This window comes from Rhinolophus ferrumequinum, chromosome 17 (assembly GCF_004115265.2).
Source record: "Rhinolophus ferrumequinum isolate MPI-CBG mRhiFer1 chromosome 17, mRhiFer1_v1.p, whole genome shotgun sequence".
In the NCBI taxonomy this organism is placed as follows: domain Eukaryota; kingdom Metazoa; phylum Chordata; class Mammalia; order Chiroptera; family Rhinolophidae; genus Rhinolophus; species Rhinolophus ferrumequinum.
The window spans coordinates 5,823,298-5,845,284 of record NC_046300.1 but is presented as its reverse complement, the minus strand read 5'-3'; the positions used below and the strand labels follow the sequence as shown (position 1 = coordinate 5,845,284).

Below are 21,987 nucleotides of genomic sequence, written 5' to 3'. Positions count from 1 at the left end.
ACTTTGGATGACAACGAAGTGATAGCACTCAGCAGGTGCTCCATGAGTGTTAGCTGAGTGAGTGAGTAAATGCTCGTGTATGTGTACAGTGGATTATTGTGTGTGGTTCGGTGGGAAAATAATAATTCTAACTTTCTATTTTAAACTTAGGCAGGTAGTCCTGGTTTATCAAAACCACATTGGCTTTAGTGTTTCACCTTAAGATCTCAGTTTGCCAGATGATGCAATTAGCTTAGGCCTTGTTGCTTTTTGAGCTGGTAAGAATTTGTTAAGTTGTGCCCTTCTACCAGCATTGTGTACCACCACGGTGCTTAACGTTTCTACATACGTTTATTGACTGAAGAAGGGACAGAATGCCATTGAATGATGTAGTTAGAGTGCTTGGTTCTGAGGTCGTCTAGTTAATAATTTCTCTTTAAGGTGGACCTTTAGAAGTCTAATGCTCCAGTAGATGATTTTTTTCAGTAGTATGATGTTTTGAACATTTTAATTGTAAGATCACTGCTTCTTAAGAACATTAGCTGATTCTCTGGGTTTGTAATTTGTTTTATAATGAATTTTATTAATAATAACTTGAATCAGGCTTATTTTGGCAAGTGTCTTTTTTGGGAAAATTTCAGATAGAGACTTTACTAACACTATACTATATAGGTTAATCTGTCTTTAAAAGCATTCTTTATAGATAAGTTACATTCCAAGAATTTTAATTATTGTATACAATTATGCTTCTCTATTCAGAAACAGAAACCTAAATATTCCAAAGTCAAGATTTCACTTGTGAGCAAATAGGACTTTAGTTTTAAAATCTATATTATTAAGTATGTCTTTTTGCTCAAGCATCTACTGTCATGGCACTTACATTTTTTTACTTGTAAGTATAAAGCCACTATGATGGCCATCATTAAGTTAATTAAGAGGTTTTCACTTAACTCTTATAAGATGACACTTTTTGTAAAACTGAAAAGAGTAGAAATTTATGATAATAGGGACATACACTGTTTACAAAAGCTAATTCAAGTTAGATGAGGCCTGGAAACCGGGAGTGAATGTCACTCCAGAGACTTGGGCTTTATGTTGAAACCTTAGTTCCTTCAAAGTAGGGCCAGTGAGCCTCTCTCCACCTTGAGTATCCCTCTTGGGGAAACCAGAGAGTTGCTGGATGGTTGGACTCTTGTGAACAGGCATAGAACTTCTGTCACAGAAAACAGCTGTAGGCGCCCGTGTAACTTTCTGTTCTGATTAAGTTTAGTAGCTTTGATTAACTGGAAAATGAGTCATGCAGGATGGAGTAGAGATGAAAAGTACTCTGCATGATCCAGATCAATTATATTACTTGTTAGATGTCACTATGTAGAGCTATTGAGACGGTACGAACTAAGGACTTTGCTTTAAGATTCTTAAATAAGCTCCTCTTTACATTGCCTTTTTTAGAGGTTCAGAGAAATGAGCACTTCTCATACTTTAACTATTTCTCTTTCTTTTTTCATTCCCTTTCCATATCCCTTTTTTATTTCACCCAACACCAAAAATGCCCTTTCAGAAACACAAAGTAGATCTTTTCTACAAGCTACGCCATGTGATGAATGAGCTTATTGACCTGCGAAGGCAGCTACTGTCTGGTCACCTGACTCAGGATCAGGTGCGGGAGGTTAAGCGGCACATCACCGTGCGCCTGGACTGGGGCAATGAGTAAGTATGGTGTCACTTGGGCATCTCTCAGTTTCGTGTGTGATAACTCAGTCCTCGTGGAGTTTGTACTTGATCAAAGCTCTTTAGCGCTTAAAAGACATTATGCTGTCCACTAAGCTTTGATCATGTTTTCTATGAGTAGTTGTTTCTTTCAGCGTAGCAAAGGACACTCACTGGTGCCACTCACTGAAACTCTCTCAGCCTCCATTCTCACTTCTGGAAAATCAAATTGGATTACATTACCCTTTGAGGTCTCTTCCAGCTCAAATTCCTTGATTTCAGTAATCAGAAAATGCTTTGGTTTCATCTTTTAGTGCCTTTTTAAAAAATGTGAATATGGTGGCCTTTACATTTTATAGCCATTCAGTGAATCTGAATAAGCATAAACAACAATGGGAACTTCTACATCTGCGCTTCAGAATATTCTTAACTAATTTGTCATTCAAAAATAGTCCTGCATTTATGCAGTGGGTATGATTATTTGCTATTGTCATTACAAGTAAAATACAAGACTTCGGTATGGGAAGCTAGAGTAAATAGCATTCAGATTTTATTTCTTCCTAGACTTAATAATTGATATAATTATCAGGTGCTTTTATCTCGTTCTCTTAAAATCAGGTCCATTGAACTTTGAAATGACCAGGTTGCTTCCTTTTTCAGATACGCACATACTAAAGTGTCTCAGTACCAGTCTTTAGTTCCTCCCCCTCTCAAGACATCACTGAAATGGTAGAAAATTAAAAGAATGGGAAGGGGCCCAGCAATAAATGAAATATATGAACCTATTTCTAGAAGCTAAAAATAGATGGAGGAGTAGTGACAGGGGAAGCCCAGTGTATGTGGAAGAAATTTTAGCTAACGAAGGAGCTAGTTTGCCTTCTAGCTCCCAGAATCATGGAAGGCGAAAGTGTGCATTTGAACTTAAAAAAGGGAGATTGCTTAAAAGTATGTAAAAGGAATAATCCAGCACCATGAGACGATGCCTGGCAGCTCTGTGTTTCCCGTTCAGACAAACAAATACAAAGACCAATTGCCTGGGGGAAAACTGGGCAAGGCGAGTGTGGACTGGGGCCTTATTGCAAAGCCTTCCATATTGTGGCAGTTAAGAGTTTCAACGTGTAATGACCAGATCCCTTCCACTTACCAGAAATAGAAGCTTGCTAGTCACCCACCCATGTACAAAAAGTTCCCCACACTTCTGGTGCCGTTTTAAAATCTAAATGGACAATTGAGTATAATAATAAAAAAAAATTTTTTAACTGTTTTTTGGGGGGTTATGGCCTTATTGAGATCTAATTCACATACCATACAATTCACCTATTTAAAGTGCACAGTTCAATGGTTTTTAGTGGCATATACAGAGTTGTACAACCATTACCTGTCAGTTGTCCATAATACTTTTTAAAAACATTTTTAAATCTCTGTTTTTCTTGATAGTCTACTCTTTTCAGTCTATATCTTGTTTATCTTTATCTTCCCTCTGACTTTTAAAATCAGTACAGCCACTGCCTATTAACATTGAAAGAACAAATGTTTGGTTTTGTTAAATGGATTTGTTCTCCCCGTCTCTCTTTTATAAAATTTATTTCTGCTCTTATTTTTACTATTTACTTCATTCTTGTTGTTTTGAATTTTTCCTGTTGTTCTTTTTTTTGTTTGTTTCAGGTGTACAAAACAGTGTAATAGACATTTCATTTCATCTCTCACAAAAGTGATAGCTCACATTCCCCAGTCTATTGCCCCTCTGACATCGTATATATCTATTACAATTCCATTGACTAAGAAATCCTTCCATAGGGATGAGAGACCAAGATAAACAAAATACCTTGCCCCAGAGGAATAACCTCTCCCCAGAGAGAATTAGAAATTAGTAAACAACTTTTAAAAAAAATCTGTGCGTATCCTCCAAGAGAATCAAGAAGATCCATTATATGGAATAAAATGCTATGAAAAGGCATGAAGAATGTGATTTCCAAGATAAAGCATTTAGGAAGAGAATAAGAAGATAATTTTATGTTATATCTAGGAGAATACAATAAAAAAATGGAAAATGGTTGAGGAAAGAAGAGCAATATGGAGGTTGAATCCAAGGGGTGTAACGTCAGATGTTATAATCTCCAGGAAAAAAACAAAGACAGTAAAGAAGAAATGCTAAATATGACAGAAAATTTCTCAGAGCCAAAGAACCAGGAGTTTTAGGGTTGAAAGGGCCCCCCAATACCTAGTATAACGAAGGGGGAGAAAACCCAAAACCCCATGGCAAGTCACATGACTATACCTCAGGGTCCTAGGGATAATGATAAGATCCTAAAAAGTTTTCAGATAGAAAAACAGGCATTCTTACAAAAGAATAAGGATCACATTGGTCTTAAAAGTTTTATCAGTAACACTGAATGTTAGAATATAATGAAATAATACCTTCAAAATTTTGTTGGGAGATGATTTGGCAGCCAAAATTTTGTGAACAACCAAACTCATCAAATGTAAGGGCTAAATTAAGCCATTTTAAAGTATTCAGGGATGCAGAAGTTATCTTTCATGGCCCCTTTCTTAAGGGACTTGAGAATGTGTTCTTGCAGAAGTGGAAGAACAAATCAGAAAAGAGGAAACCCAGAATCTAATAAACAGTGGTTCCAACCTGGAGTGGTACTGTTCATCAGTAGAAAAGGAAAAAGTACAACTTTAAATTGGCGATTTGTGACCTTTTGAAGTGACAATATCCTTTGTTTAATTTAAATTAAATTGCACCCTCTTGACTGTTAATAGCCTTACTTGGCACATACCACAGACACCTTGTATGATACAGCATGGATTCAGGTATAGTGTTCATAGATCAGACAGTGTTCTCTGAATCTGACTTTGGGTCATAGAAACCTTAGGAAAATACAGTATGTTAACTGACAGCATAGTGACTGAGCCTCACTGGAGGAATTGTTCTTGGAGGAAGCAACACAAGCAGCAGTTTGAGTTGTAGTTTGCAGAAATCACTGCCACCCATCCACCATCCCAACGAGTTTCCTCTGAGAAGAGTCTTAGTTAAGACTCAGAAAAGTTTGTGGCTCAGTACTTTCGCTTTAAGGGCATGGTGATATTTTCCAGCTTTAGGACATCGGAAATTAGCAGATGTTTCCAATGACTTTCTTAGACTTCTTCTGATACAGGGTGTTGTGCCCACCTATGAGTGTCTTGCCACTCAAAAAGGTTGTTATGTTCAGATGACTTCTCTCTCTCTGCTCCCCTCTCGCCCCCCCAATCATACCCTGCACTTGGTAGGCATTACATGAATGAATCTAAGTAATAAAATGGGTTTGTTCTTAATGCCTGGTGGTCACTTATTTACCAATCTGTATTTGTTCCCTTCTGGGTTGATATATTGACACAAAATCATCCCTCAAACTATTATGGCTGAATTGATTACAATTACTTATAGCCATTAGTACTTAATTTTTGTGGTTATTAGTAGAAAGGCAGCAAGTATAGTGGAAATAACCATAGGTTCAGAGTAAGACAGACCTAGCTTGAGATGAGCCCAACTCTGCTTCCTTAGTAGGCCACTGAGTTAACCACTCTCTGCTTCAGTTTCCTCAGTTATAAAATGGGTCTAATACTATTTCCCATAGTGCTTAGAGATGATATACATAAAATGCCTGTCCCAAGTAAATGTTCAGTAAAGCGTAGCTATAATTCGTTATATCTTATTATATTTTATTATATAAATGCACCATGTTTTCATTAGTATTAGTTACTATCTAGTTACTAATAGATTAGTTAGTATCTATTAGTTACTATTACTATTAGTATTAGTATTAGTTACTATCTATATGCTCTCTATACTGTAAGTGTTAGAAAAGGGCACTGTCTACAGGAAATCTTAACACCTCCAGCCTTTCTCAAACGATTCTGAGGAACAACTAAGTCCTTATGTCTTGAAACACTTGTTATATGTAATTAATTAACTTCAAATTGTTTTTTATGTTCTGTGATTCAGATGAGGAACCCCAGAAGAGAAAGATACAATTAAAAATAGAGTAGAATATAGAGAATTCAAAAGCAATGTAAGATTTGAAGAATTTGATATAGATTCAGGGCCCTTACGTGCACCTGAAAGGATGTAGAACCAAGAGTATGTCTCTTATTCTCTGCTGTGTCCCCAAGTTCGGCATGAGCCTACCACAGAGTGAGTAAGTGCTTTATTGAATTACTGAAATGAATGACTATCAATGACAGGTGGTGAAAGAAGACTAAATATTTTTCTGAAGACTGTTTACGTGAGCAATTAGTGGGGCCATTTTTGAAAACTCATCTCTATACTACATTTGTATGTAGTAGGTATCGTAGATGTATGTCTCCTGCGTGTGTCAATCTGTCTGAATCTGTTTTTCAGACACTGTGTCTCTTTGATCAGAGTCTTGTACTGTAAGCCATGTGTAGACTAATAACGTAACACATGGTAATAACAGCAGCAGCAGCAGTTCCCAGTGCCAGGCTGTGTGCTAAGTGCTTTACATGGATTAATCTTTACAACCAGATAAGATGATGGAGTTTGGTGGAGGAGCCAGCTACAAACCAGGCAGGCTAACCTCAGCGCCCACGCCTCTATTATGTGGATGCAAAAGTAATTGCGGGTTTTGCAATTATTTTCAACCTTTTAAACCACAATTACTTTTGAACCAACCTAATATTATATTTCGCTGCACTGCCTCCCATTGCTGAGAAGATAGAGAAAAGGCTGCACTTACTGCTCATTATTCTCAGAATAAGCTATAGGAAGAAACAGCCAGGAACCTTTTTTTCAGAGGGAAATTTGTGGTGTTTCTCACTGTGCGGCATCTTGGCCTTCTTCTAGTGGGGACAGTCCTCCAGTTTAGCTTTTAAAAACTACTCCATTGAAGATGGTCTTAGTAGAAGGAACTAACTTGCCTTCTGTTTTATCAGATCACCTGTTAATCATTCTCTTATTTCCTAAAATAAAGAAATTGAGAAACAAAAGGTACTGTACTCTGGAGACTTCTAGGAGCAGGAAAACACTCTGCCTTCTCCTAGCATGAATTAGCATGATGAGTACCAACATTTGCTGTATTTCCTATATTTAGCACCATTGGTCTGGTACAAAGAAGGTCCTCGGAGAGTATCTGTGAGTTGAGTGGATGTGTGTATGGGTGGATAGTTGAATGGACAACAAGGTAAGAGTGTCATGGTGCTAAGACAGTGCAAGCTTGCTGGTCTCCGGACAGGGCCGTCACTGTGTGTGCTGCTCGTACACTCAGTCCCCGCCCTATGGACTCACATCCATCTGGGTTGTTTTCTTAAGCTAGTATATTGAAAACATCTATTTTTGATTGGATTATTTGAATAGTCTTTCTTGTTACTTAGTTCTGAATTTGACTGTCAATTATTTTGTGACCTCAATTGGTTAAAAATAGGTATGAAATTTTGTCTCATTTTTTATTTAAAAAGGTTTCAATAGCTTGACTATAGAAAATTTGGAAAATGTTTTAAATGATCAATTGTATAATTCCACTTCCCTAATGCAAATACCAATATTTTGTGATCTTTTTGCTGTTTTTCCACATGATGCAAACATATTTTAAATATTTAAGATCATACCTGCAAAATTCTCTTTATAATGTAAATTGCTTTCTATGACAAGAGCGGTAGAAAGGATGTGCTTCAGCTCTCTCTCTCGCTCTCATTGGCACTGCCCTGCCTTTACATTGCTTAGTGGTAGAAGCCAGAGGCCTGAAATTATTTCAGAGAAATTTAAGAATAGCTAATAAGAGGTGATTGAAGGGAGTATTTCTTTGATATAAGAAGACAGGATCCCGGGGGTAGAAAAGTAAAATGTCTTCAATGGCATAGTTTTATCATTAAACTGTAAACTATCGTAGTTAAGGCCAACAGTGTATCCTCTCATCATGCAAAACTGTGAGGTTTTGTGGGAGGATTTAGTACCAAACAGTGATTTCCTGTTTAAAAACTCCTGTTTTTCTATTATAGGATAATGCAAGTCATAATAGGTAATAGAAAAACGTTAAGTTTTTATCCTTTAATAGAAAAATACATTTCTCCTTTTCTTGCCTGCTAGACAGTACACATCTACATTTTAATTTTTCATCATAGTAACATATTAGCCTATGCAATTATTATGTTTGCTTCTAAGTTCTTCACATAGAGTTTTGATTTTCCATTTTTATTTTAACAGTTTTATTGCAACTTTAACCTTTCACATATTTTCCTATAAAGAGGATGTAAATTATGAATAAAATAAAATAAATCTGCATTTTAGATGTACACGTGGCTTTATTTTAAATGAGTGGAAGTTTTATGTACAGAAAGAGCCTACAGAATTAGTTTTGCTAGCATATTCTAAAAGTAGTTCATAGTCTAGTTGAAGAGAAAAAAATACTCTTTCTCCAATGTCTATGGAATACTTTTGCCAGATGCAATAATCAGTGGCCCTTATTTTGGAGCAGGGTGGTCACAGAGCATCTCTGAAACCCTGATGAGAGTTATAGACCCTCTTTCTACTCAGAAAAAAACTCGTACATGAACACACGCACCTACTGCTGTAAGCTTCAGGGGTCCACAGCTCCACTGGATTCCAGGTTTAGAGCTGTTGTTCTAGAGAGTGAGACCGGAGCTAACATTCATTGACTAAATTATGTACCGTATTGGAACCCGAGTTCTGACTGTGTCCAGAGTTATTTCCATTGCCTCATACTGCCTCCTAATCAACCATTAATCACCATTACTTCTTTTTTGCCCAAGTTATATCAGATCTTCTATATATTATGTTCTTTAGTAATAGTAGTACTCCTTGGTTAAATTTCCATCTAAAGCTTCTTAAGATATTGGCTAATATGTAGTAAAGTCTTTACTGTAGCTTAATGTTAGTATTAATTAAATTGAAAATGAGATAAAACTCAACCAAAATATACATTTCTTTGAGTTTAATTAATCTTCAGTGGGTAATTTTTATGTCTTTGACTTTGAATTACAAATCTACTTGGATCCTGGATAATTTTTCATCCTAATGGAAGTAATGCATGACTGAACCTTGAGCATACTTGTAGGATGGGGAGAAGTAGAAGAATAAGCGTGACTTATTAATGATCTATGGAAAACCCATCCTTAATGAACTCAAGCAATTTGTTAAAAATGTGATATTGAATGACTCCTTCTTACCATCACAAGGGAACTGCTTGACGACTAGAAATGTGACAGATTTAAAATCCCTAGCCTCATTTATTTTCCTAAGGGTGAGCGCAAATAAGTGTTACTGGGTAAAGGCAGGCCTCTCCTGGGCAGTGTCTGAGCCTCTGTCCACACTGTCATGGCAGGTATGGGCTCCCAGGCACAGAAAGAGAGATGAGTAATCTGAGGACATGGCATGCTAAGTGTGGTCTTTCTCTTTACTAGGCATTTGGGCCTGGACCTGGTACCTCGAAAGGACTTTGAAGTAGTGGATTCAGACCAGATTAGTGTCTCAGATCTCTATAAAATGGTAAGAAATCTAACACAGTGTAATTTTTTTCCCCCTGCACACCTCCTTTTTTCTCCTTTGTTTATTTTTCCTAATTATGTTATGAAACAGTGTTGCTAAAATTGTTCCTTTGTGTTTGTCCCAGTGTAATTAAGGGGTCTTCCTTATTCTGATAGTACATATCACACTTGCTTTTCTAAATGGAATTACTGCATAGAGCTGTTGGGCTTACTGTAATGTCTAGGGGGCACTTCTCTGTTGGTTTTGCTCACGAACAGAGCCTCTTCAGCTTGCAGCAGTTACTAAAGTTTTGTCTGTCCCTACCTCTTAAGGAGAGAAGGTAGTTGAAGCTGAAAAGAGCCAGTTATTGTTTAACATAGTGATTAAACCTGGAAATAATGTATGACTATTTCTAAGAGATAAATTCTGATAAATCCCTAGCTGTTGGTTATTACAAAAATATATTGAGTTGACTGATTACCAAGATTACATTTCACAGGTTGAAGTAACAAAAAGAAAGGTACACAATTTTTAAGTAAAACAAACATCAGAAACCTCAGGTGACCGTTAAGCTGAGACGAAGGGACTGGGTAAAACCTCTGTATTCAAGGAATTCACAATTGAGGAGTATATATTTGTGAGAATTACAAGTTTTAGAAAGAATTACAAATTTCTCGTTTAAAAATGTAATATTTTTAGAGAACATAGAGGATACGAAGTATGTTGTCTGATCAGGGACCTTAGGAAATTTGCCTAAATAATATTTAAAAAATATCAATTGCTTCTGTATATTTGCTTATGTATATTTACTAGTGTACAAAGGCATTTGTGCACAGTTGCCTTAACTATGCTCTGTGCAATGTGGTAGATGTGAGATAAAGAAATTAAAGATGGAGAACCGTTGTGGGGAGCACTCCAGTAGGCAAGCAACTTCTTCCTCACGATCGGACATCGCGAGTCCCGGAATCGGCGCTGTTGTCGTTCGACAGGGTATCTGAAGTAAAAGGGGCATTTAAATCAAACGGTATTGAGATGGATTGGGTTATGAAACATAATGGTCCAAATGACGCTAGTGATGGGACAGTACGACTTCGTGGAGTGCCATTTGGTTGCAGCAAAGAGGAAATAGTTCAGTTCTTTCAAGGGTTGGAAATCGTGCCAAATGGGATAACATTGACGATGGACTACCAGGGGAGAAGCACAGGGGAGGCCTTCGTGCAGTTTGCTTCAAAGGAGATAGCAGAAAATGCTCTGGGGAAACACAAGGAAAGAATAGGGCCCAGGTATATTGAGATCTTCAGAAGTAACAGGAGTGAAATCAGAGGATTATATGATCCACCAAGAAGATTGCTGGGCCAGCGACCGGGACCATATGATAGACCAATAGGAGGAAGAGGGGGTTATTATGGAGCTGGGCGTGGAAGTATGTGTGACGGAATGCGACGAGGAGGTGATGGATATGATGGTGGTTATGGAGGTTTTGATGACTATGGTGGCTATAATAATTATGGCTATGGAAATGATGGCTTTGATGACAGAATGAGAGATGGAAGAGGTATGGGAGGACATGGCTATGGTGGAGCTGGTGATGCCAGTTCAGGTTTTCATGGTGGTCATTTTGTACACATGAGAGGATTGCCTTTTCCTGCAACTGAAAATGACATTGCTAATTTCTTCTCACCACTAAATCCAATACGAGTGCGTATTGATATTGGAGCTGATGGCAGAGCAACAGGAGAGGCAGATGTAGAGTTTGTGACACATGAAGATGCAGTAGCTGCCATGTCTAAAGATAAGAATAACATGCAACACCGATACATTGAACTCTTCTTGAATTCTACTCCTGGAGGCGGCTCTGGAATGGGAGGTTCTGGAATGGGAGGCTACGGCAGAGGAATGGATAATCAGGGAGGTTATGGATCTGTTGGAAGAATGGGCATGGGGAACAATTACAGCGGAGGCTATGGTACTCCTGATGGTTTGGGGGGTTATGGCCGTGGTGGTGGAGGCAGTGGAGGTTACTATGGGCAAGGTGGCATGAGTGGAGGTGGATGGCGTGGGATGTATTAAAGCATAACCACCAACATAAGAGTCCTGACAACAGCATCTGGTCTACTAGACTTTCTTACAGATTTAATTTCTTTTGTATTTTAAGAACTTTATAATGACCGAAGGAATGTGTTTTCAAAATATTATTTGGTAAAGCAACAGATTGTGATGGGAAAAATCTGTTTTCTGTAGGTTTTATTTGTTGCATACTTTGACTTAAAAATAAATTTTTATATTCAAACCAAAAAAAAAAAAAGAAAAAGAAATTAAAGATGAACCAGACTTATCCCTTCCCTCAAGAATATCACGACCTAGGGTATTGGTTCCTAATCCTTTCTGGGTCATGGGGGATCAGATGAAATTTCTTGGGACAGTGTCTCAGTTTTAGGGAATTGGTGGATAGTTCCTTCTGGTGCTTGCCCCTGAAGCCCATGCGTGGTCCCCATGTTTAGAATCTACTCTAGTAGGATCAAACAGTTGCCATATATGTGCTGCAATAATTAAGATATACACTGATGCTTTTAGAGGGGTGACTTATTTCTTGGGACTGGAAAAAAATTTATGAAAGCTTTCCGAGGTACTAGTACGTAAGGTGAGTCTTGGGATAATCAGAGGTTCACCAAGGAGACAAACAAGAAGGAAAGACATTCCAAAATGGCACACGGCAGAGGGAAATGGTAGTTCCAGGAAACTATAAAATATTTGGTAACTTTGGCATGCAGGTTTGTAGTAATGATTGGGCAATTAAGGCCAAGGAGGAGGCAAGAGCCAGCTCATGAAGAGCTTTACAGGCCCCACATTGAACTCTACCCAGTACTCAGATGGAACGATGGTAGTGACGTGATCATGCATAGGTTTTAAATGCTGAATCTGTCTATAGAAAAATGTAAAGTGGGGAAGACTGGAATCGAAGGAAGGCGACTATGGAAGTGATTCAGGCAAGAAATAATGGATAGGCAGTAATAGGAATGGAGAAGAAATGCAACAGAGAATGCAAATGTTAGTAAATAGAAATGATAAATTTTGATCAATTAGATGTGGAAAGTAAAAGGAGAATGAGAATTGGAGGCTAACCACCCTAAAAAGGATGGTTCGGAGTTGCTATTTTTGGTAAGAATTTTGCATTTTATTCTAAGTTTGACAGAAGGCCTGTGATGGTATTTGAGCAGGGATTCAAAGTTAGCAGCAGGAAGGAGATAACAAAGATCAGAGCAAAAATAAATGAAATAGAGGATACAAAAACAATAGAAAAGATTAATGAAGCTAACAGCTGTTTTCTTTTTGAAAAGATAACAGAATTGACAAGCTGTATTTACCAAGGAAAAACAGGGACTCAAATAAATAAAATTATAAATGGAAGGAGGCATTATAATTGATACAACAGAAGCATCAACGGTTGTGAGCAATTACGTGCCAACAAATTGAACAACCGAGAGAGAAATGTACAACCTACCAAGACTAAATCATGAAGAAATAGAAAACTGAACAGATAATAACAAATGAGGAGATTGAATAAGTAATCAAAAATTTCCCAACAAAGAAAAACCTAGGACCAGATGGTTTCACAGGTGAATTCTATCAAAAATTTAAGAAGAATGAATGCCAGTCCTTCTCACGCTCTTATGGAACACTCCCAGACTTACTTTACAGGCCAGCATTAGCCTGATATCAAAGCCAGATAAGGACACTACAAGAAAAGAAAACTACAGGGTAATATGCCTGATGAAGATAGATGCAATAATTCTTGATAAAATACTAACAAACCAAGTTCAATAACACATTAAAAGGATCATACATAATCAAGTGGGATTTATTTCTGTGATACCAGTGTGGTTCAATATATACATATCAATAAATATGATACAACATATTAATGGAATGAAAGATAGAAATCATATGATCATCTCAATAGGTACAAAGTATTTGACAAAATTTAATATCCTTTCATGATAAAAACTTGGAACAAAATGGCCGTAGGAGAAACATACCTCAACATAATAAAAGCCATGTATGACAAGCCCACCGCTAACAGCATCATACTCAACAGTGAAAAGTTGAAAGCTTTTTCTTTATTATCAAGAACAACACAAGGGTGCCCCTTCTCACCATTCCTATTCAACATAGTCCTGCAAGTCCTAGCCGAGCAATTAGGCAAGAAAAAAAAGGCATCCAAATTTGAAAGGGAGAAGTAAAATTGTTACTGTTTGCAGATGACATGATCTTGTATACAAAAAATCCTGAAGACTCCACTAAAAAACTGTTACAACTAATTAACAAATTCAGTAAAGTTTTAGGATATAAAGTCAATATACAAAAATCAGTTGCACCCATTCTACTACCCCTCTGACCTCATATATAGCTGTTATAATACCATTGACTATATTCCCTGTGCTGTACTTTACATCCTGTGAATATGAATGAATGTGTATATATATATATATATGTATATGTGTGTGTTGTATATATATGTATATATACATATATATATGTATATATAATATGTATATAATGTTAGTTAACATTCCTTGTTGTTCTACATCAGCTTCAGATGTACAGCGCAGTGGTCAGGCATCTATACAATCTATGACGTGATCCCCCTGATAAGTCCAGTACCCATACAGCACTCTAGTCAATTATATTTTAATAAAGCTGGGAGAAAAACTCTCCCAGAACATAGATAAGAGTCTCCAGATTGAAAGGATCCAACAAGTATTTAGCATTTAATTGTGAAATTTCAGCTCACTAAAGCTGAGAGCTTCCTGAGAGAAAAATAGGTCACCTACTAAGGATTTGTTGTAAAAAAAAATTTGTCTTCCTAATAGCAACATTGAAAATTAGCAATAATGAAGAATTTACTTTAAAATTCTAAGGAAAAAAAAATTGAACCTAGAATTTTGTATTACTGAGTCACATTATTAAGTGGGAAAGTAGCCCGAAGAAAATTTTGGTCACTTAAAATCTCAAAAACAAAACAAAATAAAACAACTTTTTAATCCCCTTTCAGGAGACTACTGAAGAATAGATTATTTCTTTAAAATGAGAGAAGTAAACCAAAAGACGCTATTATGTTTCATCCAGGAAAGGAATTCTGACTCAATTAAGAGGTGCAATGAATTCTCAGGTTAACATCAGAGGGAAGTCCCAGGATGACATTAAATGTTACAATAGTATACACAAGTTTTAACCAAAACTTATGAGATATTAAGAATATAGTTGAAGTGCAGTAGATGTAAACAAATGCAAAAATCCTCAGCTTCCATAATAAGAGGCCAATAGACAAACCTAAAATTGGGTGAAGAGAGAGCACTATAAATATGACATTTAGAAATATCTGACAAACTCTAGGGGAAAACACAATAAAGAGTTGAAAGTACTTATCTTTGGGGAATGACAGGGTGAACAGAGGACTGATAATTTTATTGCAAGGTTTTTAAGGCTATTTAGCTTTGAAAACTATGTGCTTATGTTACTTTTACTAAATTTAAATGTTAATTTAAAATGTTGATTTCTCAAAAAGGCCTAAGGTACAGGTTCCTTTTTATTTCATTTTATGCTGATTTTTCATCTTTTTATTCCATGTATTTGCTTTTTGACAGAATTAGATAATAATGAAGAGAAACTGATTTTGAGAGTCTGTAAATTCTTTGAAAGCCATATGTTTTAATGTTAAATTGCATACAGCAAATGCACAGTAAATGTTTTGGTAAGTCTTAAATTTATCAACCAGGTTCAAAGGAATAACCTTTTAGGACCTTTTGTATTAACATTTAAATCTGTTACTAGAGATTACAAAGAATATGAAACTTTCTGATTATAATAATATTCCTTGCCACATATTTTGCAAGAAACCTTTATAAATAGGATTATACCTTAAGTTTGCATTTAGAACATTTTATTTTTTCATTAAAAAATCAAGTCCCTACACAAATGTTGAATGATAATGATTGATAAAAATCTCTTTAAATACAGAGATAGATTTTCTATATGATAAGAACCAAAGGAAGCTGTAATGCTCCTCAATTTTTCTACATAATAGCAAGTCTGCAGCCACTTTTCAAGGGTAGAGAATTGGTGCTGCCTCAACTAGAAAGCTTCTCAAAGGCAATAACAAAGTCTTTCTGTTAATCTTAATTAGCCATGCCTCTTTAGGAAATGTGAGCACTTGAAGATTACATAACACGAGAGCTTCTATATTGCAAGAGGAGCTAACAGACTATTCATATTATAACCTCCTGCTACATTATTATCCTTCCACATTAGCATGTGTTAGGGACTATGTTAGTCTGTTATCTGCTAGTGCTACCATGTTTCCCAGAAAATAAGACCTAGGTGGACCATCAGCTGTAATGCGTCTTTTGGAGCAAAAATTAATATAAGATCCGGTCTTATGGTAAAACAAGACCAGGTATAATGTAATGTAATATAATATAATATAATAGAATAGAATAGAATAGAATATAGAATAATAATAATAATAATAATAATAATAATAATAATATAATAATAATACCAGGTCTTATATTAATTTTTGCTTCAAAAGATGCATTAGAGCTGATGATCTGGCTAGGTCATATTTTCGGGGAAACAGGGTAATTAATATTTTTAGTAGATCAATGTGTATACGTCTAATTCTGGATTTAAATGAGTTGATTATTTAAAAACAATCAAGTATCTTTGGTCATCCTGACTAGATATGTCTTATAATTCCTTGTAAGACCCACAACACCTAAGACAATTCTCAACATGTACAGAAGACAATTAATTGTGTTATTCAGTTGAATAGATGCACAGTTATTTTTTGCCCAGCTTGGTAGACTTTGATAGACTGATTGAACCAGAGACTTCAAAGGGCTGAAAATGACTTTTCTATGGGGGAAATTTTGATAGAGGCAGTAATGCAGTCCATGCATTTTTCAATTAATTTATATTTTTGCTACACATTACGAGGTACTTAGGATATAAAGATGATTAAGACAGGTGCTTTGCTCCCTGGGAGGACAAAGTCTAGAATTGGATAGCAAATATGGAAACATAATAATTATAGCTGTAATACAGGGGACGATGGCTCTGTACAGGGAATAATCAACTGGCTAGCTTAAGGCTGCCTGACAACAAGATCGTGGTTTTTCCCTACAGTGCCGTGAAAGGCATCCAAAATGCCAGTTCCTGTGCCTTTCTGTGGCTGCCCATGTGGTGTGCTTTCAGACTAGGTTGAAAAGGCCTCCCAAAATTCAATGCCTATGAAATCTAGAATGACATTTGTTATTGTCATCAAGGATGTTTTACACTGAAATTAGCTGTAAACTTCTGTATATAGTTATGACTGAATGTTTATGTTTAAAATTGGTAGTCATTTAAGAGTTAGCCAGTAAATCTACTTGAGAAGAATGACTTAGTACAGCCCCTGAACATAAAATAAAACAACAGAAAGTATTTTTGGTTAGTAACCTTCCCAGTGGAATATGGGTCAGTAAACCATAGAAAGCTTGATGTTTTTCTTTGAAAGACTTTTAAAAGCATTTTTTGTAGCCTATTTTATATATGAACTTCTATTTTGTACATCTACATTCTATGTGATGATTTCCCCAGCTGGGGGACACCTGCTTTTGTACATAGTTGTCCCTCGGTATCTGTAGGGAGTTGGTTCCAGGATTCCCTGCACATATCAACATCTGCAGATTCTCAAGTACCTTATGTAAAAATGCTACAGTATTTGCATGTCACCTATATTTACCTGTGCGCTGCAGCAGGGTATGCCTGCACATCACTCTATTTGCGTGCATTCCTTATAGTGCTGGGCACGTGGCAAATTCAAGTTTTGCTGTTTGGAACTTTCTGGGATTTTTAAATTTTTTCCCCAAATATTTTCAAATTGTGGTTGGTTGAATCCAAAAATGTGAAATCTGTGCACACGGAGGGCAACTGTATTTAATAAGTATTATGGGAACATATAGTCCCATGAATGAACATTAATAGTCAGTAATAATTAGCTAATAATGCACATGAATATTTAATAATTAACAAATACAGCTAGTGAGATGCATTTAAATTAATATTTAATTGTACTTTAGTTTTATTTAGGGTTAAATGTGTGTATTTGGAAGGAAAAAATCATTCTCCTCAGCAACCATTCTTTGTACTCATGTGACGTGGAACAGTTCACTGAATGAGTGGTCTCACGCCTGTAGACCTCAAAAAGGAGCAGGATAGAAACTCTCATGGTTGAGTTTACCAAGACCAGGGATCGAATGTTTGTGAACCCACCATTCTTTCTGGCAAGGGTTTACTTCTAAATGGGACTGACTTTTCTATAATAACTAATTATACCAATAATAATAAGAAGAATGCTAATTACAGATAATAATGGTCCACTACTTACAAGCAATGGGTTCTGTGCTGGGTTAATCTGCACAAAACCCCATGAAGTTGAGTTCAGCACATGTTACACTCTCTTTACAGATGAGGAAGCCCCATGAGTCGAGGTTTAAAACCAGGTGTCCTGACTTCTGCACTGAGGTCCCTAACTGCTGTGTCACACTGCTTCCCATTATGAAATTTAAGCCTAATAATAATAACCCTGTTAGGAAGACAATAAACGCTTTGTCTCAGTTTTACAGTTGAGGAAAGTATCTCTTGGGGAAAGTAAGCAATTTGCCTGAAGTTGCACAACCCATTTGTGTATGGCTTGGATTGGAATCTGCTTCTTCTAACTTCAGCCAGCAGTAAAGGAACAGATGGAGAGAAGTTTGGGAGGGAGCCCCTTTTGGTTAAAGGCTACACCTCCTTCAATGTGGAGAGCCCGAAAAGGCTGGATTACACAGCTCAGGACATGGTACATACAGCCTGTGGAGAGGATGGTGCCACAGCAAAAACCCAGTAGCAAGTCCCACCTGTGAGTTGGCTGGTCCTCTGAGCTGGAAAGGCTTGGGTTTAAATCCAGACTTTGCTACCGCCTTGCTGTGTGACCTTCAGCTAATCTCTTCCTCGTTCTAAGCCTAGATGCCTCCATCAAACATAAATAACATTTATCTAACAAGGTTACTAGAATTAAATGAGCTCATGTATATAAACGACATAGCGGAATGCCAAGCATATAGAAAATGCTTAATGAAAGTTAGTTTCCTTCCCAGTTGAGTGAATTTTTCTTTCTTTCTTTCCATAGCATTTATCTAGTCGGCAGAGTGTACAGCAAAGCACGTCCCAGGTAAGCATCTTAACCAGGCCTCGCTCTTTCTTTTAAGAGATCACACATAGGGATGCACCGGGAAACGAGACACCGCTGTCATTTGTGTGGGGTCTCATCTAAGGAGTTCTGACCTTTAAGCACATTTGGCCAGTCTCCACTCCTCTGTGCAAATTTACATAAGCACAACTGAAAGAAAGGAGACTGAGAGACTAAAATTAATCAGTCTGTAAGAAAATAAAAATGTCATTTAGATGGTAACTGTTATCATCTAACAGTGTAATTCAAGTCCAGCAGGGTCATGCAGTATCTCCAAGAAATGATTTGAAAATGGTTCCATGGCGAATTTAGATGTTTATGACCTGGAGGAGATTTTGAGTTCCCTCGTAAGTTGGAATTACTGTTGCAGTATCTCCTTCGCTCTGTTTACTTTTCCCAGCTGCATATTTGTCCACCTCAAACCAAGCATGTTGACACAGTACCCCCTACAAGCAGAAGAATCACCTTCAGTCTCTCTCTTAAATGATTCCCTTTAGCAGTGAGTTAGTCGTTTAGTTTTCATTTTATTTATGATTAATATAATGAATAAGTAAAGCAAAAAATCACTGTTTTTTTGCCTTCCTCGTTAGGTAGATACAATGCGCCCACGTCACGGGGAAACCTGTCGGATGCCAGTGCCACATCACTTCTTCCTAAGCCTGAAGAGTTTCACCTACAACACCATTGGGGAAGATACTGATGTCTTCTTTTCCTTGTATGATATGCGAGAAGGCAAGCAGATCAGGTAAAAGTTACTAGAAGTTCTGCTGAGGTTGGGACTCTGGGCTAGGATGGTATGGCCAGGGTCATAGGCATCTCGGGCCGTCAGAGAAGATAGATGCACAGAGTACGCAAAGCAAGATAGAGTAAGCTCCTCTTCGCTGGGAGCTTTGCCTCGTCTCAGTGTACCCTGAAGGCACGCGTGGCCTCTTATCCTGTGCCTTTTCCCTCCCCCCGCCGGAAGCTCAGCTTCCAGTCTTGGCTCTCACCACCTCCGGAAGTGAAAAGGATGCATCTCTTCAGTGCCGGAGGAAATGAATACAGAAACACAGAACACAGCACACTCAGCAGAGCCCAGGCCTAGACTGCAGGAAGCCCTGGGCTCCGCCTTGCTGCATGTGGGAGAGGGGATAGGCTAACGGGGTCCTGTCTGAGGGCAGCCCCGGCCCTCAGTGCCACCAGCCCTGTGAAGTGGGGAGCATCTTCGGGCAGCAGGGAAGGTGGGCCTGACTCCATCAGTCCTTGTTGCCTTGAGTTGGAGGAGAGGCCGCAGAAAGGGGCTGACGTGGATCTTGGCAGAGCCACGAGGCACTTAGGCACCAGCAGCTGCACCAGTGCTTTTTCCCGGGAAAGGGAGAGAGGAGTCAAGGAGACATTCTAGGCTTCTCTTTTTCTAGAGGCCAGTAAGGCTCCCGTGGGGGGAGATGACCTTCGTAGCCAGCTTGGGATTTTAGGGAGTCCAAGCTTTTCTTTGTAGTTGTCTTCTCGGTGGGGCAGAGAGAAAATAAATCTTGGAATACTTTTATATTGTTTGGTGACTTCCTGTGTTAAGAGTACTTTATGGTTTTTTGTTTTATTATTTTACTTAAAATTTGAAAACAACGGTTTCTTTTCCAATTGCATGTTACATGTGGGAAAATTGAAAATGGCAGTTATAACAGAGTACAAAGGCAAATCAGGTGTGCACGCTCCACAGTGCCTCTGATTTGGACTCCCTTTCCCCCACCAAAAAAATTAAAGCACCAGTGGTTCAGTGGCATAGGAATAAAAGGCATGTAGGTCTGTCTTGTCACCAGTGGTTTCTAGTATGTGCTTCTAGGAAAGCTGTGGTCAAGAAGGTAGTAGTGGTAGCGAAAGCAGCTACAGCTTCCACGTGCAGACGAGACTCAGGCCAGGGCTGCATGGCTGTAAGTTCTGGCTGCTCTTGTTTTTCTAGTGGAGCAGAGGTTTGTAAACTTTATTAGTACTTATTTCTGTGTATGGAAGAATTCTTTCTTTAAGCTAAATTTTATGAGAAAGTTTAATATATGAAACAGATAAGATAGAACTACTCCAGTGTGGAAGAGAAAGGGGAAATAACAGAAATCTCACTACGCTCCGCCCCACTCAATACCCTGTGAACCACTGAAAGTCTGTTTGAAAACCAGAGTACACTTCATCCTGAGTGCCAGGGACTGTCTCTCTCCACGGTCCCAGTGCCCCACACGTGCCTGTGCCCATTCCTTGCTTTATCGGGCTAACTGCACAGAGAAGACCCAAGCCCCCCAGAGATACCCCACTGCTCTGGTTTGCAATCCGTGCAGGATCATCAGTGTGCCCATTGTTTTATCTTTGGACTTATTGTTTATAATTTAGCCTCAAGAAACAATAAAACATCTTAAAAGGAGAAATATAAAAAACATTTTTTTGTGGAGTTGCTGAAAATGTTTAGGCCATTTAAAAATCCTTAGATATTAGAGAACTATATCACTTTCCCATTCACGTAATAAAACCATAAGATCCTTAGTTGAAAATATCATCTACTTTGTTTAGTTTTAAGAGTGAACTAATAAGCAGAATTTTAGGTTTAATCAATAGATGTTCTTTCTTCTTTCCAATAGGATTTATGTAGTTGTATAAGCCCTCAAAAATTTAGGTCCTTGAGCTAATATTATGAGATAATTGTGCTTTCATTATGATAAGGTATTAAACTGGTCATATATTACTTTCTCTAAGCAGTTTTCAGAAGTCATGAAAGATTAGGGATGTATTATGTCAGGTGCATGGAGTATTTTACAGAGCAATTGCTTTAGTTGTTTCTCCTCCTCAAGAGAACTCCTTGAGTGACTGTCTTTCCAATCAGATATTTCTAGTCTCGTCTCCAGCCAAATGGAGCTGGCCAGGACACTCTCACCTCTGTGCCCAAGAACACATGTGAGCCGGGGGAGCGGGCTAAGGAGAAGACCAGATCTTCCCCCCTTTGTCTCATTGCGGATTCCACAGGCAAACCTGGAAGGGCTAAAGTGAACGACAAATTGCAAACCCTCATACAGCATCCTGATATATCTTGACTGATAGTATTAGATGATCTGCGAAGGGAAGAATCAGTTGGCAGGGCCTTGGTAGCTCTAACTATTTTTTGTGACATTTCATCATTCTGAACAGAATCCTACATATTTAGCCTTGAAATCTCAGTCTATTAAGACCTCTCCCCCGAGCTTCAGTCCTTCTGTCGTTTTCCCTAGCAGACGTCTGCCATTGGGTGGCCCCCAGACTTTTCCACCTCAGCATATCTAAACTGAGTTCATGTTCTTTCCTCACACATATATTTCCTCCTGTGTTCTTTAAATCAAGTGAAAGTCATTATCATTTGCTGAGAGATCCATCTCAGAAACGTAGGAATCCTCTGAGGCTCCTCTCTCCCTCTCTCCGTCCCTTCGTGTTGATCACTGTGTCCTGTCACTTCAGTCTCCTAAATATCAATCAAACCACCGACCCCACTCCATCCCCACTGTCACACCAGGTCCTTCCCATTTCTCCCCAAACATAGATTCCCGGTCTTCCT

General features: G+C 37.9%; 2 protein-coding genes across 9 annotated transcripts in view; both read left to right on the top strand.

Moving 5' to 3' along the window:
- DOCK3 (dedicator of cytokinesis 3) overlaps positions 1-21,987 on the top strand; it is a 306,392-nt gene that overhangs the window by 125,825 nt on the left and 158,580 nt on the right. For 6 of the 7 annotated variants that reach the window (XM_033131981.1, XM_033131979.1, XM_033131980.1 and 3 more), the window contains exons 6-9: positions 1,541-1,689; positions 9,109-9,193; positions 18,384-18,425; positions 19,034-19,188. In XM_033131981.1, the coding sequence (XP_032987872.1) occupies positions 1,541-1,689; positions 9,109-9,193; positions 18,384-18,425; positions 19,034-19,188 (431 nt within the window). The remainder of the gene's footprint in view (positions 1-1,540; positions 1,690-9,108; positions 9,194-18,383; positions 18,426-19,033; positions 19,189-21,987) is intronic. The other variant, XM_033131983.1, reaches the window with a different exon arrangement.
- On the top strand, positions 10,071-11,457 carry LOC117036771 (heterogeneous nuclear ribonucleoprotein H3-like). Of its 2 annotated transcripts, XM_033131987.1 has the most exons (3): positions 10,265-10,317; positions 10,457-10,595; positions 10,641-11,457. In XM_033131987.1, exon 3 carries the CDS (start codon positions 10,712-10,714, stop codon positions 11,240-11,242), a length of 531 nt encoding a protein of 176 aa, XP_032987878.1. In that variant the 5' UTR covers positions 10,265-10,317; positions 10,457-10,595; positions 10,641-10,711; the 3' UTR covers positions 11,243-11,457. The 2 variants fall into 2 exon arrangements, with proteins under 2 accessions (XP_032987877.1, XP_032987878.1); XM_033131986.1 differs by having other exon boundaries at positions 10,071-10,595.